Source organism: Hyperoodon ampullatus, assembly GCF_949752795.1.
Source record: "Hyperoodon ampullatus genome assembly, chromosome: 14".
NCBI lineage: Eukaryota > Metazoa > Chordata > Mammalia > Artiodactyla > Ziphiidae > Hyperoodon > Hyperoodon ampullatus.
The window spans coordinates 53,070,032-53,084,445 of NC_136927.1; the positions used below are offsets into that span (position 1 = coordinate 53,070,032).

Sequence of the window (14,414 nt, forward strand, 5' to 3'; positions counted from 1 at the left end):
ACCCACCCTACCCTGCTCTCCCGATTCCCTTACTTTGTTCAATTTTTTTTTTTTTCCTGATAGCACTGGTCATCTGAAAGCTTATATAATTTACTTCTTTATCGTTTCAGGAACTGTCTCCTCCTTGTCCCCCACCGTCCTCTGTCTGTTTTGTAAGCTGATGCATCTCAAGGGCCTGGGACTTGGCATACTGTAGGTGCTCAATAAATATTTGTTGGATGAATGAAGAAGGAAGGGTGCCAGGGAAAAGAGGTGAGGAGTCGGCTGTGTTGGGTCTACCAGGTATAGGGCTTTTGGGGTGGCAGTGGGGGAAGCTGGCTGGGTGCTTAGAATCTGTTTTCTGTCCTGTAACTTAAGCTGATGGAGGTCTGAGGTTGCTGACGTTCGCCCCAGGCCATCCCAAGAGAGTTATTGTAGGGTGGTCAGGCAAACATCGTAAACTCCCGCAAAGGTCACTAGAAGCTCAGAAAGTCAAAGGACGGAAGAAGCATGGCCATTACTCACTACCAGGGCTAGAGAAGTCATCCTCAGGCCCCACGTTCAGCACCCCTGTTGACCCCTTCTTCTGGACCCACTTGGCCCCAGAGGCCGTCGGGATCCAGCTCCAGCCACAGAGATCATTTGGAGTGTCAAAACTGCACGTTTGCATCATGCAGACTGAGGGAAAAGAAAAGAGGAAGGATTTAGCTTTTTCTAAGGGGAGGCAGCTCAGAAAAGTATGCCTCAAACACAACATTATTAATCAACTATACTCCAATATAAGATAAAAATTAAAAAAAAGAAAAGTATGCCTCAGTCTGGAGTCAGAACTCTTGAGTCCTAATGTGAGCCATGGCTGGCTTGCAAGGCAGATATGGTCCTGCTCCCCAGCGGCTGTGTTCCTGGCACGGATTACTTAGGCTGCCCAAACCTCAGTTTCCCCATCGATAAACTGGGAACAATAGCACTTGCCTGTTGTAAGTTGCACCACGTGTGGGAGCATCTAGCACAGTTCCTGTGCTCAGTAAGTGTTGGCTCCTTACATGCAGCTTCTGGAATGTTCCTTCCCTTGAATTCGTTCCCCTCAAATCTCTAACATCAGCCTAGAGTGCTAATTCTGGATGGATCTGGGGTAACAGCCAGGTTGACCAAATGTCCAGGTTTGCCAAAGACTGAGGGGTTTCCTGCGATGCAGCACTTTCGTGCTAAAAGAGGGACCGCCCAGGGCAAATCAGAATGGCTGGTCACTCTAGGACAGGTGTCACCACAATTCTGTGTTCCAGGAGAACCTCTCTTTAGATGTGGTTGCTTCAGGGGTCAAAGGTGTGGGGTGTGGAAGTAAAGGGAAGCAAGTCGCCCCAACTCTGGAAGAAACCAGGGTCATGGTCCCTGAGTTATTCCTGCCACCTGGGCAGATGTACAGGCGTGGGGAGAAAGAGGAGGAGGGGCGGGGGCTCACCCCGATTGCAGGAGCCCCAACGTATAGAGATGGCATCCAGAGCGATGTCCTGATAAGCCGTGCTGCCCCTGATTCCTTCAAATGTCAGCTGCGGGAGGGAGGAGGGATCACCCACGCTGTGAGCCCCTTCGCCTCGGGCTCCCACTTTCCCGCCTGAATTCAGGTGGCCCAGCCCCCATGCCCCCATGCCCCCTCCTTGTCCCAGCCCAGCCCCTCCTGGACTCCCCACAGCCAGATTCCCACTGGGACCCCAGGCTGTGCCTTCGGCCTCACCTGACTGGGCAGGATGCGCCCGATGGGCACCGTGATGGCGGTGGGTATCCAGGAGGGGCTCTGGGTGTTCCTGTGTTTCCAGAGCACGTTGGGGCCCTTGCCCTTGGGGCCCGTGGTCGACAGCAGCTTGAGCTGGGCGCCCCACGACAGCCCGAACATGTAGTAGGCGAAGCGCACGCAGAGGGGGCCTTGCTCCCATATGGGGGGGCTGCGCAGGCGGGCCGCCCCGCCCGGGGGGAAGGTGTTGGAGTCCATGTGCAGGTAGTAGCCCTCTGGGGGAGGCAGAGCCAGGGATGGTGAGGCCCTGCCCCCCACCTTCCCAGAGCCCAGGTATCACTTCCGGCCGCCTCCCTGCGCCCAGATCCGCCAGCGTCCACCTCCCAGGTGCCTCCCTAAACCTTTGGCTTCCTCACCTCCATTGGGATACCCGCCGGGGGGCGCGGTGCTGCTGGTGGGGGAGGGCTCACTGGCCCGAGTCCAGGCCCCGTCATCTTTGGACACTTGGCTCCAATCACAGAGGGGTCTGGAGTCATCCTCAAAATCACACTGGGTGAGAACGGCTGGGAAGAAAGGGCCACTGTGAGGCCAGGAGAGGGCAGAGGGGAGGGGGTCGGCTGCAGAGCCAATGGGGCTGGGGGGGTAGGAGGTGGGGGGAGGGAAGCAGAGCAGGGTTGCAAGGTGGCCACTAAGATTTAGGGTCCAGAGCAGAGATTTGGGAAAGAGAAGCTGAGAAATAAGTCTTCTCTTAGGAGAAATTCAGGGCTGGGGTCGGTGAGGGGCAGAATGACTAGGTCAGGGGTTGCAAACGGAGGTCCCAGTCAGGCAGGCTTGTCTGGGCAACATACATTCCGTTGTTGTTCATCTGAATGTGGATCTTTCAAGAGGGACTTGTACTCGACTCCTCCCCGGCTCCCTCCACCCTCCATCCTCTGAGGGCCGCCCTTCACACATTTATTACATATTTATGTCATCACCCTGCCTGAGGGCACCTGGGGTGGCCACCCCTGGGAGGGACTGAGCAGCCCTGGGTTCCAACTCACAGTTTTCCCTCGAGCTGCGAGAGACGGGCTTCCAATCCAGAGGCTTCTCTTTCCTTGGCATTGATTTGGAGACAGAGAGAGAAAAAAAAAAAATGTGATCCTTGTCATTACCAAGAACTGTTAAGCCTCCAGGATTGTGAGCTTTCTGGAGGACTGTTCCTTTCTTTTTATCCATATTGTATCAATCAGCGTGTATGCAGTGACATATATTTACTTGAAGGTTTCCAAAAAGGTCACTCACAGCCTTCTCACCTTAAGTTGTCGTCTGTCTCCTAGAAAGCATCTCCCCTCCAAGCTCCCCACATCCCCACTGGTCCCTCCACCCCTCTATGCCCTGGATGTCACACGGGGTTCTCTTGCATGAGAAAGAACCAGTTTCTTTGTACCAGTTTCTTTATATAGGAATTCTCACACAGCGCCTAAGCATTGGAACCTGAGCAATCTCCTTCCTTCAGGTCGAGGTCTTCCTGTGCTATAGCCCAAGTTTCCCCCACAGAGTAGGGACTGTATGGGCCCCATGTTGCCAGGTAGGTGTCAGGGATGGTATTGCCCCAACTGAACACACAATGAGCAACACCTTACAAATCCCACAGAGAAGCCAGCTGCCCTTTTCCAGGTGGTGTGGGCCACGTAGAACAGCCCCTTGTTTTAGTAGTTCAAGTCCTGCTCGTTCAAATCCCCTCAAACAAGCTCCAGGACACCAAGCCACCCATCATTTCTTGCTGCTTCCTACTTGCTGTCTCTCTGTCCGCTGGGTCTGCTCTGGGTTTTGTCCATTTTCTGAGGGCCCGACCTCTCTCTCCTCCCCTGCCATCCTCAGACCTGTCTCTCCGGCTCTGCACCTCCTTCCTCTGTCCTCGCACTTCAGCTCTGTCCTGCTCCCACTGAGCTGCTCACACGTCTCAGGTCCAGGCTTGTGGGCTGCGGGGCTCCACCCACTCCTGTTCAACATCCTTCTCACACCCATCAGGCTCCCGCCTTCCTTCCCAGGGCTGTGCCCTTCATCGCTAGCCCGCTTGCCCCTTCCAGCTTTGCCCCTCGCTCTTCCTCAGAGCCACCCCCAGCTGCCACCTGAGCCCAGCTTACCAGGCAGGGGCAGGCATATGGCCCTGGCCCCAGGCAGCCCCCAGCAGCAGCATCAGAGTCCAGACTGGAGGAGCCATGCAGGACCTCAGAGGCAGCTCTCAGGGGAGAGGAGGAAGGCAGAGTGAGGGGCCCACGCCACCTTATACCCCCGCCCCTCCTCGCTTGGCACCCTCCTGAGGATGCCATGAAAACTGGACAGAGAACACAAGAAAGCTCTGGGAAATGAAAACTATGAGGGCTGAAATTTAAAAGCCAGTAGAAGAGTTATACATTGAAATCAAGAGAAATAAAAATGAGAGCAAGAGAGAAGGAAAGAAAGAAAGAAGAGAGAGACTTGGAGGGTTGGTCCAGGAAGCCTAACATTCAACCAGAAGAGTTCAAAAAAGAAAGAACAAAGGAAAAGAAGTTACTTAAGAAAAACCACAGATTTCCCAGAACAGATGTATGAGTCTCTTGATTAAAAGGGGTTTGGTACGATGAAGGCAAAGAGACCCATGAAAGGCATGTCATGAAATTTCAGAACATCAGGGCTGAAGAGAAGATCCTAAACACTTTCAGACATAAGAAAGCAGGTCACATACTAAGGATCAGGAATCAGCGTGACATGGGACTTCTCAATAGCAACCATGGATTCTATGAGGCAGTGGAACATTGTCTGCAGAATTCCAACAGAAAACCATTTCAAACCTAAAGTTCTATAGCTAGCAACAGTGTCGAAGGCGACGGAAAGATGGAGTAAAGTGAGGACTGAAAATGCTTCTCGGCAAAGAATTGAAAAAGACAAGTCACAGAGGAAGACCTACAAGCAGCCAGTAAACGTTGGAAAAGATGTTGTGCTTCTGGGACTTCCCTGGTGGTGCAGTGGTTAAGACTCCACCCTCCCAATGTAGGGGGCCCAGATTTGATCCCTGGTCAGGGAACTAGATCCCACATGCATGCCACAACTAAGAGTTTACATGCCACAACTAAGGAGCAGGTGAACCACAATTAAGGAGCCCACATGCGGCAACTAAAGAGCCAGCAAGCCACAAGTAAGACCTGACACAACCAAATAAAAATAAATAAATAAATATTAAATAAAAAATTTTAAAATGTTCTGCTTCTGTTATAAGAAGGGAAATGCTAATCAAAACTACAACTTTCATGTTGACAACAATTTAAAAGATTGAAGCATTGAGTGTTGGCCAGGATGCAGGTGGACACACTCAAATACATTGATGCTAAGACTGCAAGTTGGTGAAAACGTCTTAGAAGATAATTTGACAATGACCATTTAACTTTCAAATGTGCTTATCTTTGACCCAGCATTACCTTTGTAGGAGTCTTCCCACAGAAATACGTGCGTATTTTCACAAAGATGTACATACCTTAAAGACGTTAATTGCAGCATCGTTTACATTAGGAAAAGAAATCGAGGTTACCTAAATGTTTGCCAGGAGATGTGTGTTTGGATCGTATTCAAGGAATATTATTTATATGAAGGAATATTATACAGGTATTAAAAAGAATGGCACTCCTCAAAAAATTGACAGTAGAATTACCATATTGCCCAGCAATTCCACTTCTGGGTATATGCCCAAAAGGATTGAAAGCAGGGATTTGAACAGATACTTGTACACCCATGTTTATAGCGGCATTATCAAAATAGCCAAAAGGTGACAACAACCCAAGGGCCCATAGACAGATGAGTGGATAAACAAAATGTGGTATATACATACGATGGAATATTAGCCTTGAAAAGGAAGGAAATACCTGATACAACCTGGATGCACCTTGAGGACATTATGCTAATGAAATAAGCCAGTCACAGAAGGACAAATACTGCATGATTCTATTTATATGAGGTATCTAAGGTAGTCAAACTCATAGAGACAGAAGGTAGAATGGTGGGTGCCCCAGAGAAAGGGGAATGGGGAGTTAGTGTTTCATGGGGACAGAGTTTCAGTTTGGGAAGATGAACAAGTTCTGGAGATGGACACTGGTAGTGGTTGCACAATATGAATGTACTTAATGCTGCAGAACCGTACTCTTTTTTTTTTTTTTTTTTTTTTGCGGTACGCGGGCCTCTCACTGTTGTGGCCCCTCCCGTTGCGGAGCACAGGCTCCGACGCGCAGGCTCAGCGGCCATGGCTCACGGGACCAGCCACTCCGCGGCATGTGGGATCCTCCCAGACCAGGACACGAACCCGTGTCCCCTGCATCGGCAGGCGGACTCTCAACCGCTGCGCCACCAGGGAAGCCCAGAACCGTACTCTTAAAAGCAGTTAAGAAAATAAATTTCATGTTCTGTATATTTTACCACAATTTAAAAAATAACATAAAAATATTAATATTATGATATTGTTTATTAAAGTTCATTCCTGACTAAAGGAAAAAAGGAATCATGGTAGATCATATATTCCGACAGTGGAAAGAGCATCTGGATGTATTATTAAGTGAAAGAGGTGAGTCACAGGAAAAAAAATTATAGTATGATCCCATTAATGTAAACTCCCCAAACAAAGGTATATGTTTATGTATGTGGTTTTTTTTTTTTTACTGAGATATAGTTGATTTACAATGTCGTGTTGATTTCATACGCACGTGTTTTGAGTAGAGGTGTAGAGATGGAACTAGGACACACAGACAGCTGTTCATGATGGTTCCCTCCGGGAGGAGGTGGCCGGGCTCTCCATGCATTCTGCATACTTATGCACACGACAAGGATGTTTCCAGGCCTTCCTGTGTAACAGATGTGGTTCATTATAGGGACCTTAGTGAAAGCCATTTGAGGGGGCTGGTTGGGAGGAAATCAGACTGGAGGGTTCAAGGAGGGACCGGAAGTTGAAGAAGGAATCCCACCAGGAGGGGACAGCGTTTTGGGGCTGTTTGGCCACCTAGAGGAGACTCGGAGGGCAGGTGCCAAAGTTAGGACGAGGTAAGGTCTTTTCAAAATAAGAGAAGTTTGAGCCTGTGTAAATACTCATGGGAAGGTGGGTGGGAAGAGTCCAGAAGGAAAACAGCAGGAGGGGCAAGCCAGCTCTGTGATGGGGGGTGGTGGAGGGATGCACCAGGCCGATGCACATTTAGCAGCTTCTGTTTTATCTGTGAAGTAGGAGGTGAATGGAGAAGGTTCTGGTGGCAAGAAGGTCACAGGAGTGCCCCTCCCAGGCGAGCTCCCTGCTGGTACTGCCCACAGCCAGCAAGTCCCTACCTCCCAGCCCTGCCAACGCTAGCCCTCTCTCCACCGCCCACCCCTTCCCACCTTCTGCCAGGCTTGACAGTTGTATCAATGTGCATTCCTGGGGCTGGGCAGATAAGTGCTTTGCTACGGAGTGGAGCGTGGAAAAGGAATCCGTGACTCAGGTCACTGATGACAGGAAGGGAAGGGAGCTGGTTAGGGAAGGCTTTTGGCAAGAGGTGACACCTGAGGGGCTTTCTGAAGTATCAAGAGGGACTTCCCTGGCGGTCCAGCGGTTAAGATGCTGAGCTTCCGCTGCAGGGGGCGCAGGTTCGATCCCTGGTCGGGGAACTAAGATCCCCCATGCCATGCGGTGTGGCCAAAAAAAAAAAATACCAAGAGATGGTAACTAGGCAAAGAAGTTGGGAAGGCACATTGCAGGAAGAGGGAATGTTCAAGCTTAGAGGGAGCATGACACTTGGAAGATAGCTGAGCATGTGTTTGTGTGTGTGTGTGTGTGTGTGTGTGTGTGTAGGCAGGGGCCCTGTCTTGGAGGACCTTGAATGCCATAGCTTTGTGGAGCCACCAAAAGTTTTGAAGCAGTGAGGGTGACTTGATTCCACTTGCATTTTCAAAAGGCTACTCCAGCATCCCCAGGTGGATATGGATCAAGGAGGGGCTGGGCAGAGCTAGGGAGACGGGAGAGGAGGTTGTGGAAGGTGAGAGATGGGAGGGGCCGATGGACGCTGATGTCAGGGTAGCGGGAGTGGGGATGCAAGTGGATCGAGAGCTTTCCAGGAGTCAGAATCAGCAATTCTTGCCGGCTCACCTAACTGAATCTCATGTTCTCCCTCTTTTAAAAAAAATGTATTTTATTGAAGTATAGTTGATTTACAATGTGTTAATTTCTGCTGTACAGCAAAGTGATTCAGTTGTACATATATATATCCTTTTTCATATTCTTTTCCATTATGGTTTTTCACAGGCTATTGAATATAGTTCCCTGTGCTGTATGGTAGGACCTTGTTGTTTATCCATCCTATATATAATAGTTTGCATCTGCTATTTCCAAACTCCCACCCCATTCCTCCCCCAGCCCCCTCCCCCTTGGAAACCACAAGTCTGTTCTCTATATCTGTGAATCTGTTTCATTAGTTTTTGTTTCATAGATAAGTTCATTTGTGTCAAATTTTAGATTCTACTTATAAATGATATCACATGGTATTTGCCTTTCTTTCTTTTTAAAAAATATTTATTTATTTAGCTGTGCTGGGTCTTTAGTTGCGGCATGCGGGATCTTTTAGTTGCAGCATGCAGGATCTAGTTCCCTGACCAGAGATTGAACCCAGTCCCCCTGCCTTGGAGTCTTAACCACTGGACCACCAGGGAAGTCCCTGTCTTTCTCTTTCTGACTTACTTCACTTGGCATGATAATCTCTAGGTCCATCCATGTTGCTGCAAGTGGCATTATTTCATTCTTTTTTATGGCTGAGTAGTATTCCATTGTATATATGTACCACATCTTCTTTATTCATTCATCAGTCGGTGGACATTTAAGTGCTTTCCATGTCTTGGCTATTGTGAATAATGCTGCTGTGAACATAGGAGTGCATGTATCTTTTTGAATTATAGTTTTGTCCAGATATATGCCCAGGAGTGGGATTGCTAGATCATACAGCAATTCTATTTTTAGTTTTTTGAGGAACCTCCATACTGTTTTCCATAGTGGCTGCACCAGTTTGCATTCCCACCAACAGTGTAGGAGGGTTCCCTTTTCTCCCCATCCTCTCCAGCATTTGCTATTTGTAGATTTTTTTGATGATGGCCATTCTGACCAGTGTGAGGTGATACCTCATTGTAATTTTGATGTGCATTTCTCTAATAATTAGCTATGTTGAGCGTATTTTCATGTGCCTGTTTCATGTGCCAATCTCATGTTCTCTTCATCACAAAATTCTTGTCCTCATTTTCCGCATGTGGAAACTGAGCTCTAGAGAACTGATGTCAATTGCCCAGCAGAAGGGCATGGTCCCTACGTGGTGTCCTGCCAAGTCCCATGGTTCCCTGAAGTGCATCCAAATGGGGGCGGGGTCCCATCCCAGCCAGAGCAGATCTGCCTTTATCAGTTTCATCAATAGCAAGTCTACATGAGAATGCAGCTAAGAGGGTGGTTTTGCCGCTCTTTAAAAACAGCATTGACGCTTGCTCATGGCTGTATCTTGGCTGGTGGGCTGGCCTGGCAGCAACCTGAACTATCGTGAATCCAGAGTTCCTGTATCCCACGCCCAGGTGTTCCTAGAAATCTTCAGTTTCATTCCCTTTACTTTGGCAGCCCCCGTCCCTACTATCAAATCTGTGCCCAGTGTGCCTGGCCTTGGCCCCTGACATGTGACAGGGTTGCCTGGGCCAGCCATTCTCATGAGCTGTCAGGGAGGGGCCGGTGCTGTCATGCCCTAGGTGTTGGAGCAGGAAGTCCCAACCCCCTTCGGAGTCCTGGGGACTCCTTCTGCCCAAGTGAGCGCCCACAGAGCCCACGCAGGGGTCAATCCCGAAAAAGAGAGACCCTCTGCCCCTTTATATCAAAGCTGGGGGTGTAAAGGATGCCCAGCCCAAACCCCGATCTCCCCTTCCTCCAGAGCAGGTTAAGAGAGCATTCAACAGAGAGACAAAGCCAGGAAAGGGTTAACCCAGGGAAGAGCAGCAGAAGCCAATTGATCCCCAGCCCCCCAGGTTAGGCAATAAGTCCTCTGAGGGCTGCTCTTGCTGACCTCCCTCTGGCGCCGCAGAGCTGGACGGTCACAGCTTCCAGCCTGTCTAGGGGTGGGGGGTTGGTGCTCAGGCAGGACAGGAAGGAATGTGGTGTGGGAGGGAACCACGGGCTCTGCCTTTTGGGGAGTCCTGAACGGGCAAGACCCCAGAGGCTTTGTCACCTGACAAGACTGGCAGGAATAGGTGTGAGGGACCCTGGGATGTGGAAGAACCTGGGAATCACTCCAGGAAACTGCAGCCAGTCCTGGCTTCCCTGTGTGTCCTTGGACACTTTGCTCATCTGCTCTGGGCTTCAGTTTCCTCATCTGTAAGATGGAGAGACCAGCACAGCTAAGGTTTTTTTAAAACCAGAAATTGTGTGTGGGTGGTATAATTTTTTTAATAACTCATTTTTTAGAATCGAGGAGGGATATAGACATTTGGGCACGACTCACATAGGCTGGGAAACCATCCTGCTATCTGTTTTTCTGTTGCCAATAATCTTTTATAATGTCACAGTTTTATGATGGAATTTTAAGAGGAATGAGCCTTGACTAGCTGGAAATAATGTAGTTAACATTCAGCCTAGATTCCAGTGTCTGAGAGGCCTCATTTAGCTAACTCAGCTCTAACAACAATCACCTACTGTGGGAGACCAGTAGACTGAGTAGTTCCAGGAGAATCCCAGGTGGCCTGGAGGCTGGGGTCAGGGGGATGCATTGGTCAGCCTGATGCTCAGGCCCAGGAAGAGCGTTCAGGCCAGTGGTACCCAAAGCCAAGAGGCTGCAGTCAAGGTGGGAGCTGGTGCTGCAGGAGGCAGATGAGGTGGGCCCCAGTGCTGGGAGGTTTGGTGGTGGGGAGGGTGACAGGCACTTTCTGCCTTTCCAGGGAGGAAGTGGGCACCAGGGGCAGGGGGTGGAGCGGGAAAGAGTTGGTAGCAAGAAATGGATGGGACTCATGCCTCTCTGACTGAAGCTGTTTCCTCCCATCTGTCCACTCCCTCTGCTTTCTCTTCTCGCCATGATCCTTGCTTCTAGTAGAAGAGGGACCCAGAGTCCGAGAGCCTGGCTCCTGGTCCTGACGCTTCCTCTCAGTGTCTTACGACCTGGGCCAGACCCATTCATAATCTCTCCGGATCTCGGTTTCCTCCTCTGCAAAATGGGGATCCTCTCCTGTCTCTGCCTTCCTCATGGGGTTAGGAGAACAAATGTGAGACTGCCCGGGAAAGCACCTTGGAAATCAGCAAAGCACTCTACAAACAGAATGCATCTCCATGAAACAGTTATGTAACCCGCTGACTCAGAACCGGGCTGAGCTGGCTCCTGTCCCACCCGGAAGTCAGAAGAGCTGGCTTGGTCACTTACCTGGAGGAACTTAGTTTTAGTTTCCCAGTCTGACAAAAGAGGATGATGCCTACTATCCTCCTTTTTTCATGGTGTGATGGTGAGAATCAGAGCAGATCGTGTAAGTACCAGAGATTAATAGGTTCTTAACCATCGTGACAGTAGTGCAGAAGAAACTTTACACCCCTGGCCCGCACTTGAAGAACCTGGGAAATCTGGCAACGCCCTCCTTGCATATCTGTGTCTCTTCGCAGGGACTGTGGGTGTCACCAGGTTCTTCCCATCCAGGCCTCTCGGCCCCCCACCTCTCAGGACTCAGTCACATGCCAAGCTGGCTATGTCTATGCCTACATTCATGAGCACCCGTCTTTTTGCCACCAGGGGACTGCCCGCTCTAGGAGGACAGTGGGCTGTGAGTGGCACAGACCGTCTTTCCAAGTTTCCTAGCATTTAGTGCAAAGGCTGGAACACAGTAGGCACTCCATAAATGTGGAATAGAGTATGTTTCTTTTGGTTTTTTAAAAATATTTCTTTTATTTACTAAATCAGAGTTTCTAAAACTGTTCCATCTGTCCTGCAAGATGTTCCACGAAAAAGAAAAGGACTCCTGTCTAAAAGTTCATGAAATAGGAAACCCTATTCCTTCCTTAGAGATTTATCAAGCATGCTAGCACACTAAAGTCTGTGAGAAGTCCTATAGTCGAAAAAGTGATTTAATTTTTTTGTTTAACATCTTTATTGAATTATAATTGCTTTACTAAAGTATGTTTTAAAATTATGTTCTTAACTTACTCGCCCATCACACCTGACCCAGGTCATATACTTAGGTTCCGTTAACTCCTTTTTTTTTTTTTCTTTAATTGAAAGCAGTAAGAAGTCTGAAACAAAGTCGAGGAATAAGGTCAGGAGGAAAAAAGATCCAGGGGATGTTTAGGCAGCACATCAGGCTGAAAGGTGGACAGGACTTTGGGGTTATGAGTCCTAAACCTCAAGTTTAGGTCCCAGCTGTAACTTACTAGCTGGATTCCCTGGGCTTCAGGACAACTCTCTTAGCTTCAGTTTTGCCAGAGAGAAAGAGAGATTCCTTCTTTCCTGATTCACAGCGGTGGAGCAAGAACCGGATGGCATGTGTGGAAATCATAACACGAATTTTTATTGAAATGCCCAAGGTCAGAGTCCTCAGGGTTCTATAGCTTGTAGATTACTCTAGCATTTCCCAAGAGGGCCTGAAGAGGGCACTGTAGCCCAGAAGCAGTGTTGGCCAGAGTGAAAATTCTCCTTGGGTCCTGCCCTTGGCTGACTCCTCCCACCACAAGTTCACCCCTACCCTCTCACACACATATACTTGGCAAATACCCTGCAACCCCGCAACCTGCCCATATTCTTCCTGCCGTAGATTGCAAAACATTCCCTGCCTTGTGCATATTTGCCGGGGTGCAGGCTGACTTCTCCGTTTTGTGATATAAGTGAAAGACCGATCCCCCCACCATGTACGATAATGGCCAGGATCGGGGGTTCCCGCACAGTTCTGTGACAGCTTTTGCTGTCTGCACGGGTCTCTCTTGGGCGTTACTTTTCAGTTGAAACATTATTTCTGGGAAGGAATTTGAAATTGATTGTCAGGGGAAAGGGTAAAATTAGAAGTAGGAATTCCCTGGCGGTCCAGTGGTTAAGACTCTGTGCTTCCACTGCAGGGGACACGGGTTAGATCCCTGGTTGGGGGACTAAGGTCCCGCATGCGGTGTGGCCCAAAAAAAAAAAAAAGAAAGAAAGAAAGAAGCAAGTAGGGATCAAGTGTGGAGTTTGAGTGAGTTTGTCCCGTGTCCCCCATCCCAGGGGAGCTGGGAGGGCTTATGTGGCAGAAATAAGCACAAGAGGGAAGGGGGTGAGTGCTGGGAGGATGGGGGATTCCTGTCATCTTGGCCTTGGGCAAGGTATTTTACTTCTTCATCAGTACCATGGGAATGACTGCAGTGACATTCTCCCAGGGCTGTGTGAGGAATAAAATGAGGTCATATAAGTGAACTACCTGCAGTAGCTCTAGGCAGAGTGATTGATCAACAAGATGGTTGTCTGGGAAGTTGGTCCCCACTGTACCCCAATCTACTACTGCCCCTTTGGCAAGTTTCAGGGTAGAGCATTCATGGTAACCATCCCCAGGCAAGGAAAGTTCCACTGGATTTAGAAGGGGCTTGTGTGCTGAGATGGCAAAGGCTGATGCTGGGGTTGTGGCATTAGAAGAAGAGGCCACAGAGAAGAGGCAGAAAATAATACGGGGCCAGCAGGCAGCATTGGCAGCTGCCATCAGCCCCCAAAGGGGCCCCTCCTCCGGGCTCCTGTGTCCTTGCCAGCAGCCGAGGCTCACTAAAGACATCATCCTGGGGACTTCCCTGGCGGTCCAGTGGTTAGGACTCTGTGCTCTCACTGCCGGGGCCCAGGTTCCATCCCTGGTTGGGGAACTAAGATCCCACAAGCCGTGCGATTCAGCCAAAAAAAAAAAAAAGACATCCTGGGCCAGATGGCAGCTGCCTACTGAGGACTAGCCTTGAATGGAGCCACCTTATTGACCAGTGTGGGCAGAGCTTGTGGCCTCAGGCCCAGTGGGGTCAAGAGGTCAGACAGGCCATGAGAGGCAGCACGTAGGGCCCGGCCCCCTCCACCTCTGGTTTCCCGGACCTGCTGCCTGCTGCCAGGATGGGGGCAGAGCCAGGGAAGTAGGGGTCTCCCGGGAAAACAGAAAAGCCAAGAGCCAGGTTGCGGTTTCAGTTCTTGCCAGTGAGATTGAAAAATACACAAAACTTGGACCCAGTGAGAGCCAGGAGCCAGCCCCCATCCCATCTTCACGGCTCCCACCACCCTCCTTATCCAGCGGGCTCTGCTGTCACGGAGTCCCCATGAGACCCGGAGAATTCATGGCTTGCCCCCTAAATTCTCCAGTCCATCCTGTCCCTGCTTGCTAGGTGCAAAAGGAATTATTTGCCCTCCAGCTTGTCCCAGCATCACGCAGCATCACGGTTCTGCAAGGCACTGAGATGAGTATCAGTGTCTCCCCAGCATGGCGCTGTCCCCAAGTTTAAGTTGAACTCTCTGAATTCCTCCTGCTTTGGAGACTCAGGCTGGCCCTGTGACATCCTTAGATCTGAGTTGAGCTCTGAACAGTTCCTCTAGCCCCTGAGATATCACCGCTGGCCCTGGAGTGTCCGTGGGACAGTCTGGCGCTGAGCTGATGGCCCATCAACAGGGGTTGGGAGTGGAGGTGCAGAAGGCATGGCACAGGCAGTGGTGGTGAGCGAGGTGGTGGACGTGCCCGGGGTGGGAGCACCGGG

General features: G+C 49.9%; 1 protein-coding gene across 1 annotated transcript in view; it reads right to left on the bottom strand.

The window, feature by feature from the left end:
* The window catches only part of ZAN (zonadhesin), a 32,009-nt gene extending 28,089 nt beyond the window's left edge, over positions 1-3,920 (bottom strand). The window contains 6 exon segments of the mRNA XM_079719058.1: positions 505-657; positions 1,439-1,526; positions 1,712-1,983; positions 2,125-2,271; positions 2,752-2,804; positions 3,838-3,920. Of these exon segments, the coding sequence (XP_079575184.1) occupies positions 505-657; positions 1,439-1,526; positions 1,712-1,983; positions 2,125-2,271; positions 2,752-2,804; positions 3,838-3,914 (790 nt within the window). The 5' untranslated portion in view covers positions 3,915-3,920.
* Between the last annotated feature and the right edge of the window lie 10,494 nt (positions 3,921-14,414).